This window comes from Saccostrea cucullata, unplaced genomic scaffold (assembly GCF_032062105.1).
Source record: "Saccostrea cucullata isolate Sc308-1 unplaced genomic scaffold, CSIRO_AGI_Scuc_v1 ctg4191, whole genome shotgun sequence".
Lineage (NCBI taxonomy): Eukaryota > Metazoa > Mollusca > Bivalvia > Ostreida > Ostreidae > Saccostrea > Saccostrea cuccullata.
In genome coordinates this window covers 11,631-28,804 of record NW_026931617.1, presented here as the reverse complement: position 1 = coordinate 28,804, position 17,174 = coordinate 11,631, and the positions used below count along the sequence as shown (strand labels likewise).

Here is a 17,174-nt window from a genome sequence, read left to right as displayed (position 1 = left end):
ACTCTCACTGTACAGAAAACATTAAAGGGAAAGGAATATCAGTGGCTTTTATATAATTTTTATTGATAAACATAATGACTAACTTTTTAACAACCTTCGTTATTTTTGTGGCAAAATCCTTTTATTATTAAAATAGGTGTAAGATCGAAAGGGTGGAGGTGGCTCTTTAAATAAGACTTGGGGTGGTCACCGTTCGTACATCAAATTAGAACTGACTCGTTATTTTGCATATGATGTTGTTTCAATATGCTAGAGCATGTTCTGCGTAAGAACGATTCATAAAACGAGACAGGTTAGTGAATTCTTTATATTATTTCATATGAAGTATATCTATCTCTCATGGTTCAAAAGTTTAAACACAGTTAAACAGACAAACAGCAGCTGTTCTATAATAAAACGTGAATATAGTTTATTTTATTCATTACGGTATTGGTTACAATGGAAATTCACTAAAAGCATTCAATTCTGCTACTGCAGATATAGATTTAAGAAGGCTGGGGCCAACAAATTAACTATCAGATAAAACTTCTTTATTACATACACATACATGTATGATATCTTAAGCTGTCATCTATCATTTGGCAAAGAAAAATTTCATACAGTTTAGTTTTGAAAAATTTGATCATTTTGTATATCTTCATATGGAGCTCTTCTTCTAAAGGATATAGTCTAAAAATAGCCACACCCCAGCCCTCTTAATGGTTTCACAATAAACGCTCTCAGACCATTGCAGGTACATTTGAATGACAACAAAAAGGTTTTAATTTTTTTGTAAATTTTTACCGATATTTCTTTTTTATTGATAAAAGCTGTTAAACACTAAAGGGACATTAAGGTACTCCGATCCTCAGGTTCTGAAAATCAAGCATTGACTAATTGAAAATGCTCACAAAAATGTCTCTGAATTTTCAAAGTAACATGTTTTTACCCACAATAATTCTTCAAACTTCATCTTTCAAGTTAATCATATTATATAGAGAAAATTAGAAAATATCAAATATATTTTCAGGAATTGCGAATGAAAACATTTGCTATGCATTTTCCAATTTAAGTTTGATCAATGAACACATTTTAAAAAAATTTTTATTAATAAAAATCACAGGCTTTTGAAGAAAATCCACAATTTTTATACACATAATGTACTTACATAATAATCTCCTGTCACTGCAAAGCACCATAAATCAGTTCTAATTTCATATCATGTTAACAGACATTGGTATCTATGGTTAGATAAAAATGAACATGAATTTCTTGATATATGTCATTTTAAAATGCTTTTACGGAGTAAAAATTCTTGACTTTTTGGTAGACCTTTCTGAGAACTTCAAAGAACTTTGATGCATATTGAGAGGTATATGATGAAAATTCTTGCATGAAAAGATTTAATTTTCAAGCTTCATTTTGAGACATTTTGAATTAAATTACAAAAAAAGAGTTGTCCTTCCTGGCTGAGGACCGGAGTCCCTTAATCTAGATAATTATACTGCATTTAGAATCATGAAACAAAGAATAAAAATAAATGTTTTGATAAGAATATACTACTTAAAAAAGTTTTCAAGTTCGCGCCCAATGAATTTAAAACGATTTAAAATGCAATGTAAATTGTACTATTAAGGAAGGATCGAATTCTGCGGAGATTTTAAACATCTCAAATTGAAAACTATATAATATATGTATTTTTAGCAAGCAAAAGATACAAAGATATAAAGATAAAAGCTAATAATTTTGCAATTTATCTCGAGCAACAGTCTTCCTGAGAGAAACCCACAGTACATGTATATTCTTTTACTTCTTGTGTATTCTGTGGTTCAATTGCAAAAGTGAAAGACTCCTGTTTACTAGATTTTTTGGTTGAATATAATCGATTCCAAAGGAAGAGTCCTTCATGGCACCTGATCCCACCTCTGATGTTTCGGAGGTCCGTGTTTGTTCTGCTCCTATTTTGTATTGTTTTATGGACTTTTGATCTTGAGCACTGTTCGTTATCTCCATATGTTTCATTTGTGTAGTGTTTTATCATAAGTAATCTTTGCATCAGCAGAGCCATCATAATAAGGTTTTTTTTATCATGTTTATGTAAACTTTGTAACAGTACTCAAACTGCTTATGAATTTCTTTATTTATTAGAATGTAAAATTTAAGCCAATATAAGAAAAAAAAATCCTGGGCAATTATTATTCATACAGATCAAATGTTATAACATTCATGGAGCTAAAGTCAACTAAAATCGAGAAAATGTTTAAACAGTTATGTATGTTTATTTTTTTTTTAAATACGATGCTGACTCTTCTCCTTTATATAATTCCCTCCCATTTTATCGACCTCTTTCCTATTTTATTCATATATGTCATCTTTTTGTGATATAGAAATTATGTACCTGTGACAAGTTTGTACATATAATGTTTATATGTTATTTGAACCCCATGTACCAATCTTGGTTTGGGTGAATAAAATAAACTTGAAACTCTCTGGGTTAATTAAATTAATCAATTTCAATTCTTACAGTGCATTATACTTTTGATAACAATCATGTGCTGAATTTATGTCTTTTTTCTTTGTATGCTTTGCTTTCTTGTATGTACTGAATATCACCTTAATCATTATGTAAATAGCCACAATGAACACAATGAGCAAAGGGTTCATGTAATAATCAAGAGCTTGCTGACACTCTTCTCTCTTTGTTTTGGCAACTGCACCACTGTTGAATTCAATGAATACTTATTTCCGTCACTGATATCAATATAAATATAAATAATTAAATGGATATGCAAATTGCTGCCAGCTGACGTTTTATAATATGTAGAAAAAGATATACTAACAAAATATCAATTGTGCTTTTTAAAAATGATTTTTATCTAAACATTTTATAGGCTACTACAGTAATCATAGTTATTAACAAATAAATTCTTTTACTACAGTGCTTTCGTTATGTTCAGGGAATAATGCTTTTTCTTCAATTGTTCAGCTTAGATTTATTTTTTTTTTAATTTTAGCACAGTAACAATATGCATATACATGTAAGTTACGTTTTTGACTGATATTCTCATATTTAAAGCATTAACTGTGTGTAAAAGTTTACGGCATTAGAGACTCTTTATCTCTCTCGTTTCATGGGAGTCTCTTTGCTCACACTTCCTCGCATTTAATCATCTTCTTTACTGAATATGTCTTTTTTCATCTCATTTCAACAAAACAGCCAAAATTATAAACTGCAGCTGCTAGAGCGATTCTTTACTATTACAACGCATCTCAAGTTGATTTTATTCATTTCTTTTTGTTAGAATGGAGTTAAAAAAAACATAAATTAGCTAAGCTATTCCACTCTGTTAACAAATATAGGTTTAATGGTTTCACAATAAACGTTCTCAAACCGTTGCAGATTACTTTTATACTACATTTGAAGGGAATCATTAATAAAAAGGTTTCTAATTTTTTATTTTAATTTTGAATTTTTTTTTTTCATTTAAAGACATTGCAGTGAAGGATCTAGGTATAGTTTATTTAGAATAAGAAAACAAACTTTAAATAACTAGAAGTACTGTGAGCAATGAGCTCACTAAATGATACCCCACGCCTCCCATATGAATATAATGGCAGTGTCCATATTTTGCTGTGGGAAACCCAAAAATATGTGTCCGATAAAAAAAAGTAGAATAGGAGGTGCTCAATGGATTTATGCAATAAAGATTCTGTGAACGTTTCATCAAATTTCATTCAGTGGTATGAGAGGAGTTGCGGATAAGAGATGGGTACCCCAAAGCGTAACAGACGGATGGACGGACAGCTAGACGGACGGACATACCGATTGCTATATACCCTCCCGCTTTTCAAGCGGGGGGTATAAAAATAGATGTTCTGATAAGTATACGTTAATTTTTAAAAAGTCACTTCAGAACAGATAGTGCCTAACGAATTTAAAACTAATGCAATGTAAAATGAATTTTTAAGTGAGGAATTCTAAGGAGATTTTAAACATTTCAAATTGAGAACTATATATAGCAATAGATAGAAAGATACAAAGATTACAGCCGATCATTTGTTATTTATCTCGAACAACAGTCAGATATGAGCTTTTCTGAGGGAAATCCACATTATGTTCTTTTACGTCTTGTGTATTCTGTGGTTCACTTAAAAAAGTGAAAGGCTCCTGAGTAACTAGATTTTTGGGTTGAATGTAACCGATTCCGAAGGAAGCGTCCTCCCTCGATCCATGTACATTTACAGATTGTAGATTTTCAGATCGCGTTGGACTTGGCTCTTTAAAGCATCCTTTTGGAATTGAAATTGTGGTCATCTCTACAACATATTTATGTAGTGTTGTATCATAAGTAATCTTTGCATCAGCAGGACCATCATAATAAGGGGTTTCTTTTTCTGGGTTAGTAAAGTTAACTAATTTCAATTCTTCCAATTCATTATGCTTCTCAAAACAATCTTGTGTCAAATTGATGCTTTTTTTTTTTCTTTGTATTCTTTGCTTTCTGGTATGCAGTGATAATCACCCTGATCATTATATAAATAACCACAATACAGCAAAGGGTACATGTTGCAATCAAGAGCTCGCCGTGAAGACACTCTTCTCTTTTTGTTTTGGCAAATGCACTTTTGTTGAATCGTTCCATGTACATGTATGTTACTGTTGCAACATCCTTGTTAAAAACAGTAAGCTCTTGTGTTTGTTTTTCTCTTAAGGTTATGGTAGTTTTCACAGAATATTTCAATACTGAAATCAAGAAAAAAGTTAATGTAACAATTTTACATATATACCGTGTAAATAGAATTTGTAGCGAGGATTTAATTTTGGCATTATTAGCGAAGGTTCTGAGATCGCTAAAATTAGATATCGCTAAAAATAAACTCTTTAATTTGCAATAGCTTCATTGGTGAGCATTTTAAAATCGCTTAAATTACTTATCGCTAAAAAGAAAATACCACATTTTAAAGACAAATCGCTCAATTTGCGTCTCGCTATAATTTCCACTTATACGGTATTATTAATGATTCTTTTATGTGAAATTCAAACTTCCTGTTTGAATAAATGTGCCAATATTGATATTGCACTATTATTTTTTAGGCTCATTTTTTTCGCATATTCATATGAAAGTAAACATTACAATAACAGGAACATATCAAGACCAAGTTAGCTTTACAGATACTATGATGGTTACCTTCTCCATGTAGTGTTGATGATCCTTTCCAGCACCCATTGGTGTTATTACAGATTTCTTGTGGACAGTGACAGCGATATCTACACCTATCCCCATAGTGAGGGTAAGGACATTTCTCCGAGCAGTTGATACCAAAAAACCCTGGACCACAACCTGGAGAAAATGCCAAGAATATCACGGTTTCATTTTGTAGAATGAATTACATGGAGATAACGGACATTTTTCAGGCTCAAAAATCCATGAAATAAATGGAATTTTGAAGTAACAAACAGTATTCAAGCTCAAAAATCCATTAAACAATACAAATGAGGAGCAGAACAAACACGGACTTCTACAATTACTTCAGAGGTGGGATCAGGTGCAAAGGAGGAGTAAGCATCTCCTGCCGACCGTTCACACCCGCCGTGTGCTCCTTGTTTTATGTACGTATATGTTCTGGAAATAACGGATAATCCAATGACAAAGTAAATTATATAAATAGGTGCAAAAGGTACTGGGGTGACTGAAATTTCCGCTGCAATACCAACTTATTTTCCTTATAGAATCGTTTACCTTGACATTCCTTTGCTTTTGTGTTCCATATGTAACCAGAGCAGCAAACAATGCCGTCTCCTCTAAAAAATGTAAAAAAAAAAAAAAAAAAAAAAAAATTATAATCGATAAATTTAAAACAACCAAGACATATTTTTAACACACGCACACACATATATTTTGTAAAAATAAATATTTAAAATAAAAAAATTAAAACAACTTTTTAGATCTGCAATTGGACTGCGCAGTCGACAAATACCATCCACAGAGAAAGTATATGAAGATAATTTCTCGATACATTAATGTTGTTACAAACGTTCAAATAATGCAGAAAGACGCAAAATATTCAGTAATGTTAAATTAAACATTGCATGATCTTATATAGATCACGTACGTATAAAGTGGTTCTTCCTCTCGATCATTAAAATAAATCATCATTTAAGAGATAATATTCGAAAACAGGAAAACAGATCATTTCACTCTCATTAAACATGTAATTTCCAACAATTATGTTTAGGATGGCATTTGTAATAAACACGGTAAGGGGTAATCAAATTGAGTCAGAGTTTTAAAAGCACAGCCTAATATCTTTAAAATCCTTCAAATAACCCCCAAAATTTAAAACGAAACTACAATAAATAAATGTAAGGGGTACACATATGCTTTGATTTCGATGTTTGATATTTGTTTCATGGTAATCTGAAATTCTTGTAGAGGAGGCACAGTGTGAATGATGCTGAACATAATAATCGTATCATACTTACTAGTTCTCTATAAGGTATGTGTAAATTACTCTAATGAATTATATAAATCTTAAAGGAGCCATATTCTTACTAAAATTTGATTAACTATAATAACAGACTTATTTTCTTACCATAGATTGCGATAATAGAGGCATCTTCCTGCTCGGAGTCTTATACAACAATATCTTATGTCAAATCATGCCCCAAATCAGAGGTGGAATGGACTCAGAGAGACGGTGCATTCAACTGCGGACGATATAAACATAAATGCCAAAGTTTTGTTTACCACTGTACATTAAATGAATTTGCAAACGCAACATTAGAGGTTTGTGCCCCGGATGTTTCCATATTAGGTGTGAATTTTATTTCAGTTATTGTATTATTACCTTTTTCTTCTGGCGTCCCATATGAGTGAAAAATTCTCGAGAGGGACGTTAAATAACTTACAAACAAACAAACAAATCATCTTTGTCTAAATAAATTGAAATAATCTTTTTGGGGGTTTGAGAAGGGTTTGAATTAATAAAAAAAATATAATCTTAAATTAATCATTTTTCTTACCGTAACAAAAATTTACTACAATTAACTAGAGTTATAACTTGATGTAATATGAAACTTCACTCTACAATATTTCTTAAGATTTGGAGACTTGATGCTTCGTAATTTACATACCAATGAAGAATGTACAAGAAATAGTCCTTTTTCATATCAATAACTTGTAGGAATTAAAAAGATAAAATATATAAATCTGAAATTTATAGTAAATATGCTTTGGTATACTCAAGTGAAAACTTTAATTGACTACTGGTAATTTGAATTAAACTATCGTTAACTACCGGTATTAATAGCACTTTTTGTGTTAGAGTAAATGGACAGTTTGACTCCACAAGAATTTGCATATCATTTGTTTTATTCTTCTGGTTGTTTATTTGCAGCAGCTAAAAAGGAAAAAAGCAATTTTAGTGTAATAAAATATTTTTGACATGTGTTAACATGAATTTTCTGTTATCTATTGATTAAGTTGCTGTGCAGTTCAGGTTTTTTTCAGCAGAATAAAGAGCTGAGTTCATCCATGTAACATTTCTGTCTGGCTTCATTCATTAAATGGGACTTTAAATCTATTTAATTTCGAATACAAAAGATTCGAAATAAAAGAAAATATTGTTTTATATCAACTATATATGAGAATTAACTATTTGAAAAATAATTTATACTTCCCACAACTGTATTTCGTAATGAAAATAATTGAATGCGTAATTTTGGCCAGAATAGTTGAAACATGTTATATTTTTGTTATATACTAGTAATATGTATGATATAATTATTTTAATCAAAACATTTAATTGAAGTATACATGTATATATGAATGTTCTGAAAGAAGTCAATACTAGTTTTCCAGCATCCTCATATAGTATAGGGTTCCCACTTTTATGCCATGCATTTTCAACTTTTTAAAGTAATCTTGATAAATCTTGACGTTTAGAAAACAATATACAACAGCATATTTTAAACTTGCAAACACATGTACATTCAAGCATTAGTATCTCTTGTGGGGTATAAGGGAAAATTATTTTCAGTTTGGTTCAAAACTTTTCAAAGGTTTATAAGAGAAATACTCACTGAAATCTTTTATACATTTTTTAGTTAATATGCCATTTCTTTCAAATTCCCCCCTGAAAGGTATGATGAAATTGTGTGCACTCAAATTATTGGTGAAATTTCGTTTAGAAAACTATGAGCGTTAAGGAACATTTTAATATTAATTAGCAAGTAAATATTAAACTTGATTTATAAAACGTAGGTCAAAGATGTATGGAGTATAATATTGGTGGGAATATTATCCAAGATGCTCAAGGAAGGAATTGTAAATCGTGTCCTTTTTCCTACTCCTCTACAACGGCCTACAAGTGTAAGTTTTTTTTAAAACAAAACACACAGACGTCTTCTTTTTTTCTCAGTTAATTATTGCATCTGACACGAATCTCAAGGGCGAAGACCTAAAAGTATACACCATCTTAACTACATTTATCATATTTACATTTTTCGGAAAGTATGCATGTTGTTACTTGGTAAAAGCGCAAACAAAAGATATGGAAAAGTGTAATTTTATGACAAGTTTTATATTTATAATTGAAAAATAAAATTGCTATTATTATAGTCATTCTCTTCCTTTTGCACTGTAGCTTTTCTCATATGTAACACAGCAATACTTGTGCTAATAAATATTGATATGCTTCCACGTCATATACAGGGAAACTGTTTTGTTCAGAATCATAAACTGCACGAATAACACAATTTGTTCAATTCTGATGTGTTACTCATGCAAATAGGGGCACACGTTAAGTATCGTATAGTAACTAAACAATTACTAAGCTTTATATCATTTGATTTGATACGCAAGAGCATGCTTTTCGAATGAAAAATTTCTTAAACGAGGTAAATTATTGACAAAAAGGTTGATGAAACAGGAATATCAGCAGCCTCGTTTAAAGTCATAATTTCGTGAGTTCTGAAGTGGATACAATGGCCTTAGCAACAAATACACTCAATTATTAATTGAATATGCTGACTGACTTTTTCATACTACAGCAATTGTTAGGTCATTATTTAAACATCGAAATGTCGACGAATTTTCCGTTATTTTCCGATCATTACAAGGAGCACACGGCGGATGTGATCGGTCTGCAGGGGATGCTCACTCCTTCATGGCACATGATTCCACCTCTTATGTTTTGTATTGTTTAATTGACATTTGAGCATGTATACTGTCGTTATATCCATATATATCCTTATATTCATTCTTTGTACTTTTCCTAAGTAGCTATGTTTTTAAATACAAGTATATTTTGTTTTAGATCAAGAATGTTATGCTGTAGTGAAACGAAATACAACCTCTAGTGAAGGGCAGGCCGATGAATGCATTAATACACCTTGGAGTATAGTCAGTGTTGTATCCTTGTGTCTGAATGGGATTCTTGTCATCTTAATTGCAGTTATTACTATTTACATGAAAAGAAGGCTGAGGCTACAATCAAGGAGGAAGACTCCATTAGATAGTAATGATTAAATTATGTATCATCTATTTTTAAGTAGAATACAATTTACATTTCAAAAGAAATTCAAATTTCCTATTTTGGTATCAGAAATTTTGAAAAAACTAAATAAGATTGTTTTTAGCTCACCTGAGCCGAAGGCTCAAGTGAGCTTTTCTGATCACATTTTGTCCGTCGTCCGTCTGTCCGTCCGTCCGTCTGTAAACTTTTCACATTTTCGACTTCTTCTCAAGAACCAATGGACCAAATTTAACCAAACTTGGTACAAAGCATCCTTGGGTAAGGGGGAGTTTAAATTCTTAAAATGAGGGGCCAAGTCCCCTTCCAAGGGGAGATAATCAAGAAAATACAAAAATAGGGTGGGGTCATTAAAAAATCTTCTTCTCAAGAACCACTGGGCCAAGAAAGCTGAAACTTACGTGGAAGCATCCTTGGGTAGTGTAGATATTAAATTGTTAAAATCATGACCCCCGGGGGTAGGGCGGGGCCACAATAGGGAATCCAATTTTTACATAGAAATATATAGAAAAAATCTTTAAAAATCTTCTTCTCAAGAACCACTGGGCCAGGAAAGCTGAAACTTATGTGGAAGCATCCTTGGGTAGTCCAGATATTGAAATTTTAAAATCATGACCCCCGGGGGTAGGGCGGGGCCACAATAGGGAATCCAATTTTTACATAGGAATATATAGAAAAAATCTTTAAAAATCTTCTTCTCAAGAACCACTGAGCCAGGAAAGCTGAAACTTATGTGGAAGCATCTTTGGGTAGTCTAGATATTAAATTGTAAAAATCGTGACCCCCGGGGGTAGGGCGGGGCCACAATAGGGGATTCAAGTTTTACTTAGTAATGTATAGAAAAAATCTTTAAAAATCTTCTTCTCAAGAACCACTGGGCCAGGAAAGCTGAAGCTTATATGGAAGCATCCTTGGGTAGTGTAGATATTAAATTGTAAAAACCATGACCCTCGGGGGTAAGGCGGGGCTACAATAGGGAATCCAAGTTTTACATAGAAATATATAGAACAAATCTTTAAAAATCTTCTTCTCAAGAACCACTGAGCCAGGAAAGCTGAAACTTATGTGGAAGCATCCTTGGGTAGTGTAGATATTAAATTGTAAAAATCATGACCCCCGGGGGTAGGGCGGGGCCACAATAGGGGATTCAAGTTTTACTTAGTAATGTATAGAACAAATCTTTAAAAAACTTCTTCTCAAGAACCACTGGGCCAGGAAAGCTGAAGCTTATATGGAAGCATCCTTGGGTAGTGTAGATATTAAATTGTAAAAACCATGACCCTCGGGGGTAAGGCGGGGCTACAATAGGGAATCCAAGTTTTACATAGAAATATATAGAACAAATCTTTAAAAATCTTCTTCTCAAGAACCACTGGGTCAGGAAAGCTGAAACTTATGTGGAAGCATCCTTGGGTAGTCTAGATATTAAATTGATAAAATCATGACCCCCGGAGGTAGGATGGGGCCACAATAGGGAATCCAAGTTTTACATTGAAATGTATAGAACGAATCTTTAAAAATCTTCTTCTCAAGAACCACTGGGCCAGGAAAGCTGAACGTTATATGGAAGCATTCTTGGGTAGTGTAGATTCTAAAGTATAAAAATCATGTAAGGGGAGGGGGTAGGGAGGGCACGATAGGAGTAGCAAGAGGGGAAATTTGCTAAAGATCTGCTTCACCCAAGTTACTCAGGTGAGCGATGTGGCCCATGGGCCTCTTGTTTTTTTTATACATTTTATGTGAAATAGTTTTTGAAATCTAATCCTCATCCTTTTTCTCTCTCTATCAATATTTGTTTTTCATTTTAAATACCAATATGAAAATATTTTTTTTTCTTTATTAAATCAATTTTTTTTTTATTTATTTGATGAAGATACAAATCACGAAGATGTTCCTTTAATTACACTATCGGCAGCTAAGGGTACAGTGAAACTTGAAGATTCGGGTAAATAAAGAAGGGATTTTACAAACATTTAATATAACAGTGATATCTTAATTATATTCATTCCAGTTATGACATAATTTAAATTTTTAAATAGATAATTCATTCTTCGAAGAAAAAAAAATCTGCTGATCCTAGAGTATCAGGTATTATATTTTCTCAACCAAATTCTAGTAGCGATATATTGTCTACTCCTACATATCTATAATGCATCGGTGTTTTGGGACTACAATAATGGATATCATTACATTATAAATCTATTCAGTACAGTTTAAAGATTTTTAGAGATATAAATACATTACCACTCAGAAAAACCTATGATAGTATTTAAGTCTAGCTGTATCCGTGCTAACAAATATATCCTGAATGTCTAAGGTAGAATACATAAGCATGTTTCTTTATATGACTGTTTTTATGATTAAGGTAGAACCTATGTCGGAAAAGTCTTTGTCACAAGATTTTCAAACTTTTCAAAATGATAAATTAGCACTCGCTTATCAATCAATCAAAAGCACATGACATTAAACACTCATTAAACATGTTTCCTTGTTATCAAATGTGGTGCAGCCTGTGGAACATGGAGTGGTATTTACATACTGCGACTACATATTTTCAGTCATTTTTAGGGGTACTTGTCATAAAGAGAACATGAAAAATATTGCTTTACTTTACAAACAAGTACAATGTATATATAGTTCACCTTTTATATCTCAAATAAGGTAAAGATAAATCCAATATAAAAGAAGAAAGAGCGGAATCCTCCTCACAAAAGACAGAAAAGGGTAAGTTTAAAAATCTATAGAAACAGATATATTCAAAAATGATATAATTAGAAAATAACTACATCCGACTTCAGAATTCAACCCAAAAATTTCATTTAAGGAACTCCACTACAATTCAGGGGTACTTTTTGGGTAGTTTGATCCACTATTTGATATAAAATAAAATCAGCTGCAATCTGCATTGTATTGCCGTGGTTTATTTAAACCTTCTATTTTACGACCAAGAACTGGTAATTAAAAACTATTTGCATGTATTTTTCCAGTTAGAGTGAACAAATCTTGAATCAGAGTTTTCTTAATCAGTGATCTGTTTTCCCTGAAGATTTTTTTTGGTAAATAAGCCCTTCACCGTATGTTTCAAAATCAGTAAAATAATTTTAATATGTATTCTCCCCAACAAATTGTTTTGCATCGGAGTACAGGGGGTCTTTAATGTGATCTTAAATGCAAGGGCTTAACTCTTTACAGCTTACTTGACTATTATGCAACATACAATTAATGTTCACGTCATATAAAAAAAAATCATTTCCCCGCAAGCACCTTCTAGCATGGTACACGTTTCTCTAAAGTTTAGTGTAAATAATATTACGACGCTATATCTTAATACAAAAATAACTCGTCTTCTTTCATGGGATTTTTGCAAGCATAAAATATAAGGAAATTGGCATTAAATTAACGATTAAATGAACTTTTTAAAGTGCGTGAAAATGCGTGATTGCGGGGAAATGGTATATGCGTGATTTTGCGTTAGAAATAGGAAAGGTTATATGCGTTAAAATGCTTGACTGCGGGAAAAGGGGTTAAACAAAATCGTGCTATTTTACATTCATTCCTCCATTATTTTTAAAAGACCTCATTTTTTTTATTACCTCTATTCAATTTATTGTCATATATTTTTATGAAGAAATACAAATACAATTCACGTTTTGAAAGAAATCCAAATATATTCTGTATAAGATTTTTTTTTTAGATTATATGACATGAACTAAGACAGGATTTTTGATATATTTATTAGGAAATTCTATTTACATGTAATATCATAGCCCCATTTTTTTCTCTTTCTTTTGATATCTATTTGAATACCAACATGACAATAATTGTTCTTAATTAAATTTTTTTTATTTATTTGATGTAGATGCAAAGCATGAAGATTATTCTTTGCTTTATATGCGATCTACAGATAAGGATTCAGCGAAGAAGCCTGTAGAGTCAGGTAAATATATAATAAATGTAACAAACATTTATTGTGAAGGATGATCAAAAAAGTAAAAAAAATTGAATTAGTCACCAGAGGGTCTTAAGGGTTACATGTACATTAAATGCCAGTCTTTAATTGCCAAGGACACATATTATAACCATAATGCAAGTTTAAAATTAATGCTCTGTCTTCTCTTGCTTGATCATTACACAAATTTTGTTTTGAGTGCACTTGATTATAAAATTACACTTCAGGGGTAGAAACATACTCGACAATGTTGTCTTTCATATTCCTAGCTCAAACGAAGTTAATTTTAGTATGTCCATATATAGTAAGAGATAGATCTGAATACATGCTAATGTTTTTTTCTCTACTTGATAATTGTCAAACACTTTTTTAGAATTGTTTTAACAAGTAGTATGATAATCACTATTTACTATGATAGGGAACCACTTTTGGGTTTCTTCAATCGATATTGGAGACAAATATTGTGGCATGGCTTACTTCAATCCAAAATCAGAGAAGATAGAAGCAGTGGGAAAAGTAGAAAAAATCTCTGTTCTATTGACAAAAGACGGAGAATTGAAGCACTTTGGAAAACTTGCACGAGAGATGTATATTTTAGAAGATCATAGTCTGAAGAATTGTGTACTTATTGATGAGCTAAAAATAACTGAGGGAACGGTGGGTTTATTATTGTATTTTATTTTTTGCATGGCAAACATAGCAAGGCAGAAACTCATATATACATTACTAAATTAAACTGATATGAAAAGTTAATAATACATTTTATCATTTTTCAGATTACAGTTGGAAAACATAAATTTAAAACAATAGAGATTTACCAGAAACTTATTGTCCATTTACTTGGGAGAATTCGTGGAGAAATAGATAAGGTTAAGCCCAGTGAATCGAAAGGAAAATCTGAGCTTGACATACATTATGTGTTCACTGTCCCTGTTCACTGGAAAGAAAATATGAAGGTCTTTAAAGATGCAATACTTAAGGCCGAGGTAATCTGAACGCAAGTTTCCTTTACGAATATTTCAACTTTTCTTTCTTTAATTTTCTTTTTTTCTTTGTAATTACTCGCAATTTAGAGTCCACTTAAATATCGAATATATCTGTTTATTTTTTTAATAACTATTGGTTAATATGACCATTCTGCTCCTCAATTCTAGATAGCTCCTGGTGAAACAATAAATAAAGAGAAACTACATTTGAAATTCAGACGAGTAGCAATCTCCCCATTTATTCATGGAGTCAAGGCAAAGATGCTATGTTTAAATTTCAACGTTGACTTTTTGTCATTCAGGCAAAATACAACATATGCACTTCTACATGTCGGCTCAAGTAAGATTGTGCTTGTGTGTTAAGTATAGATTCGCAGATCAATAAATTAAAAGCCCAACTCAAAATGATTTTGTAGTTTGAAAATGTATACAAATATAAAGAATTTTTAAAAAGTAATTTTGTATTGGTCTTTAGAAGCATATTAAAAATGAAATATTAAAAGATGGATTTCATTGTGAATTTTTTGTGTATTTCCATGTTTTTTTTTCTTAGCTTATTGCAACTTATTGTTCCTACAAGTTGATGACTTAAGAAAACCGGATACAATTTTGAGTAGACCATTCAGAGAAAAGTGGACCCTATCACCAGAGGAAAATTTTTTGTCGATCTTCGAAGATATTTTCACACCAACCGCTGTTGAGCAATGGAAAAAAAATTGCCACAGAGAGTATATCTCATTGCTTTACGAATTTGAAAAACACAAAGCCAGAATGTATGAAAACAGTATTGACGATTTCTCAGACAATCAACAATTTGAATTTGAACTATCAACAAAACTCTGTGATTTCAGTAAAAAACATTTCGATGCCAGTTATGAAGAAATTATGGAAGACGCGAAGAAATGCAAAAAAATGACACTAAGCATAAAAGAAGGCAAGTGTACATTAAGTATAACGTGGTCCAAACTAAGGGAATGTTACCAGGAAGTAATAGAAAAAACAAAACAAGTGATACATTTAATCAAAAAGAGGTTTCTTGTGTTTTTATGACAGGAAGACACTCTCAAATGAAGATAGTTCAAAACGAGGCTGAGAATGACTGGTTTACGGAACAGCGCGTTATGGTAGTGATTCCAATGAATACTGGATCAACATTTGCAATAGGGGCTGCTTATTACATGAACAAATTTCCCGATTGGGCAAAATTCGAAGAAGAATATGGTGTTTAGTGAGAGAAGGCAGCATAATTGTATTTATTCATCATTGATTGATTTATTGATTGTATGTTTTTAACGTCCCGCTTTATAAACTACTGAACTAATTAAAGAAGATCAAACAAAACTTTTTTTTTTTATCTCACATGTCTTTCTAAATGATAATTTTTGCGTTTCAAGATTTTGCTTTTCTCTCATGCTTTAAAAACATAATAGAATAAATCAATTTTTTTGAAATTCTTCTTTAATTCTTCTATAAATTATTTTAGAACGCATACATCCCCACAAGGGTTTGAATTATTGTATTAAATTTTGCACAATATATTCCAATACTCAAGAGAATTTATTTAACGTCTCGTTCCTCGATATCTGTTTTGTAAATCTTCGTAATGTATGAATAATATTCAAAATTTTAATTACATTCTGATTTCTAAACCAGTTTTTAAACGTCTTTTAAAATCCAAACACTTAAACATTTGAAATAGAAAAATTATTCTTCTTCCCAAAAGGATTTTATAAGAAAAACTACCCCTGGTATCTTGCAGAAATTCCTAGTAAGGTGCCTCAATTTTTTGTGAGTAAACATGTTAAAGTAGCAATAATTCAATGACAAAATATTGGAAAATTTTATATATTACCGCATATTTGAGTTCATCTCACAATATGCGCCGTTATCAAAGCTCTATCCTTTTATTATATGTCATCATTCACCTCCTTTTTGTGGAAAAAACTAATAAATGTGATAAGCCGGAATTTATTTATCCATCCATACAGTGTCGGTACTTAGTCACTAGGTTTACGGGTTATCTCCCCTTTTCTATGCATCAATGAAAGTGAAAGGTGGGTGATGAAAGTATCCGATTTATGTTTTTGTATTATGAAATATTTTATAATAATTTCCAGTTTTTAAAGTTAAGTTTCAGTCAAAGAAGTAAAACAGATGATCTTATTAACATTGATATTGCTCGATGGCAAGTATTTTATTGGATTGAAACAGATCGATTTGCCACCCGTCCATGCTTTAAACACTGGCACATGGTACAAGATTACAATGTGGTAATAACCAACTTCATCAGCAGATTTTGAATGAATAAAAACTTACTTAGTGAAATAATCTATAAACAAAATGAGCTAATGTAAAAATAGGTATGAACTTCAACTTTATTCGGTCCATGTTATTCAAGGTCATTTGCCAATAAACATCCGTACACATGGTGGCCTATATTTAGTTACTTAGATTCATATATGGCAAGAAATTGGTACTGTGTTTTTAGGTGATACTTTTGTACCCTAGGGTACACCTCTATTTATCCTTTACTAATAAGGTTACAATTAGGGTACAGTACAAAACCATTGAAAAATGAAAGTAGAAAATATCTGAAGGACTGTCCATGTACCCAGGTTACAAGGGGTACAGTGGTTACTGATTAACATGATTAACACCTTTTCTACTTTTATCCTAAATTATTTGATTTTTTTTAATTTAAACAGGTTCAGAGGGAACTATGGCTA

The 17,174-nt window shown here is 31.5% G+C and overlaps 2 protein-coding genes across 3 annotated transcripts; one reads left to right on the top strand and one right to left on the bottom strand.

The window, feature by feature from the left end:
* Positions 1-3,165: 3,165 nt before the first annotated feature.
* On the bottom strand, positions 3,166-6,672 carry LOC134233135 (uncharacterized). Of its 2 annotated transcripts, none has more exons than XR_009984920.1 (4): positions 6,574-6,672; positions 5,721-5,782; positions 5,169-5,321; positions 3,166-4,723 (listed from the first exon to the last, which is right to left on the bottom strand). XR_009984920.1 is itself a non-coding variant. In XM_062715126.1 (4 exons), the coding sequence occupies exons 1-4, from the start codon at positions 5,997-5,999 to the stop codon at positions 4,425-4,427; spliced, it is 594 nt and encodes a 197-aa protein (XP_062571110.1). In that variant the 5' UTR covers positions 6,000-6,013; the 3' UTR covers positions 3,166-4,424. The 2 variants fall into 2 exon arrangements, 1 of the variants encoding a protein (XP_062571110.1); XM_062715126.1 differs by lacking the exon at positions 6,574-6,672 and adding an exon at positions 5,920-6,013.
* On the top strand, positions 6,323-15,820 carry LOC134233134 (uncharacterized). The gene is made up of 11 exons (XM_062715125.1): positions 6,323-6,477; positions 6,579-6,795; positions 8,244-8,351; positions 9,298-9,498; positions 11,387-11,458; positions 12,175-12,237; positions 13,373-13,450; positions 13,881-14,119; positions 14,239-14,448; positions 14,617-14,788; positions 15,002-15,820. The coding sequence occupies exons 1-11, from the start codon at positions 6,430-6,432 to the stop codon at positions 15,496-15,498; spliced, it is 1,905 nt and encodes a 634-aa protein (XP_062571109.1). The 5' UTR covers positions 6,323-6,429; the 3' UTR covers positions 15,499-15,820.
* The last annotated feature ends 1,354 nt before the right edge of the window (positions 15,821-17,174 follow it).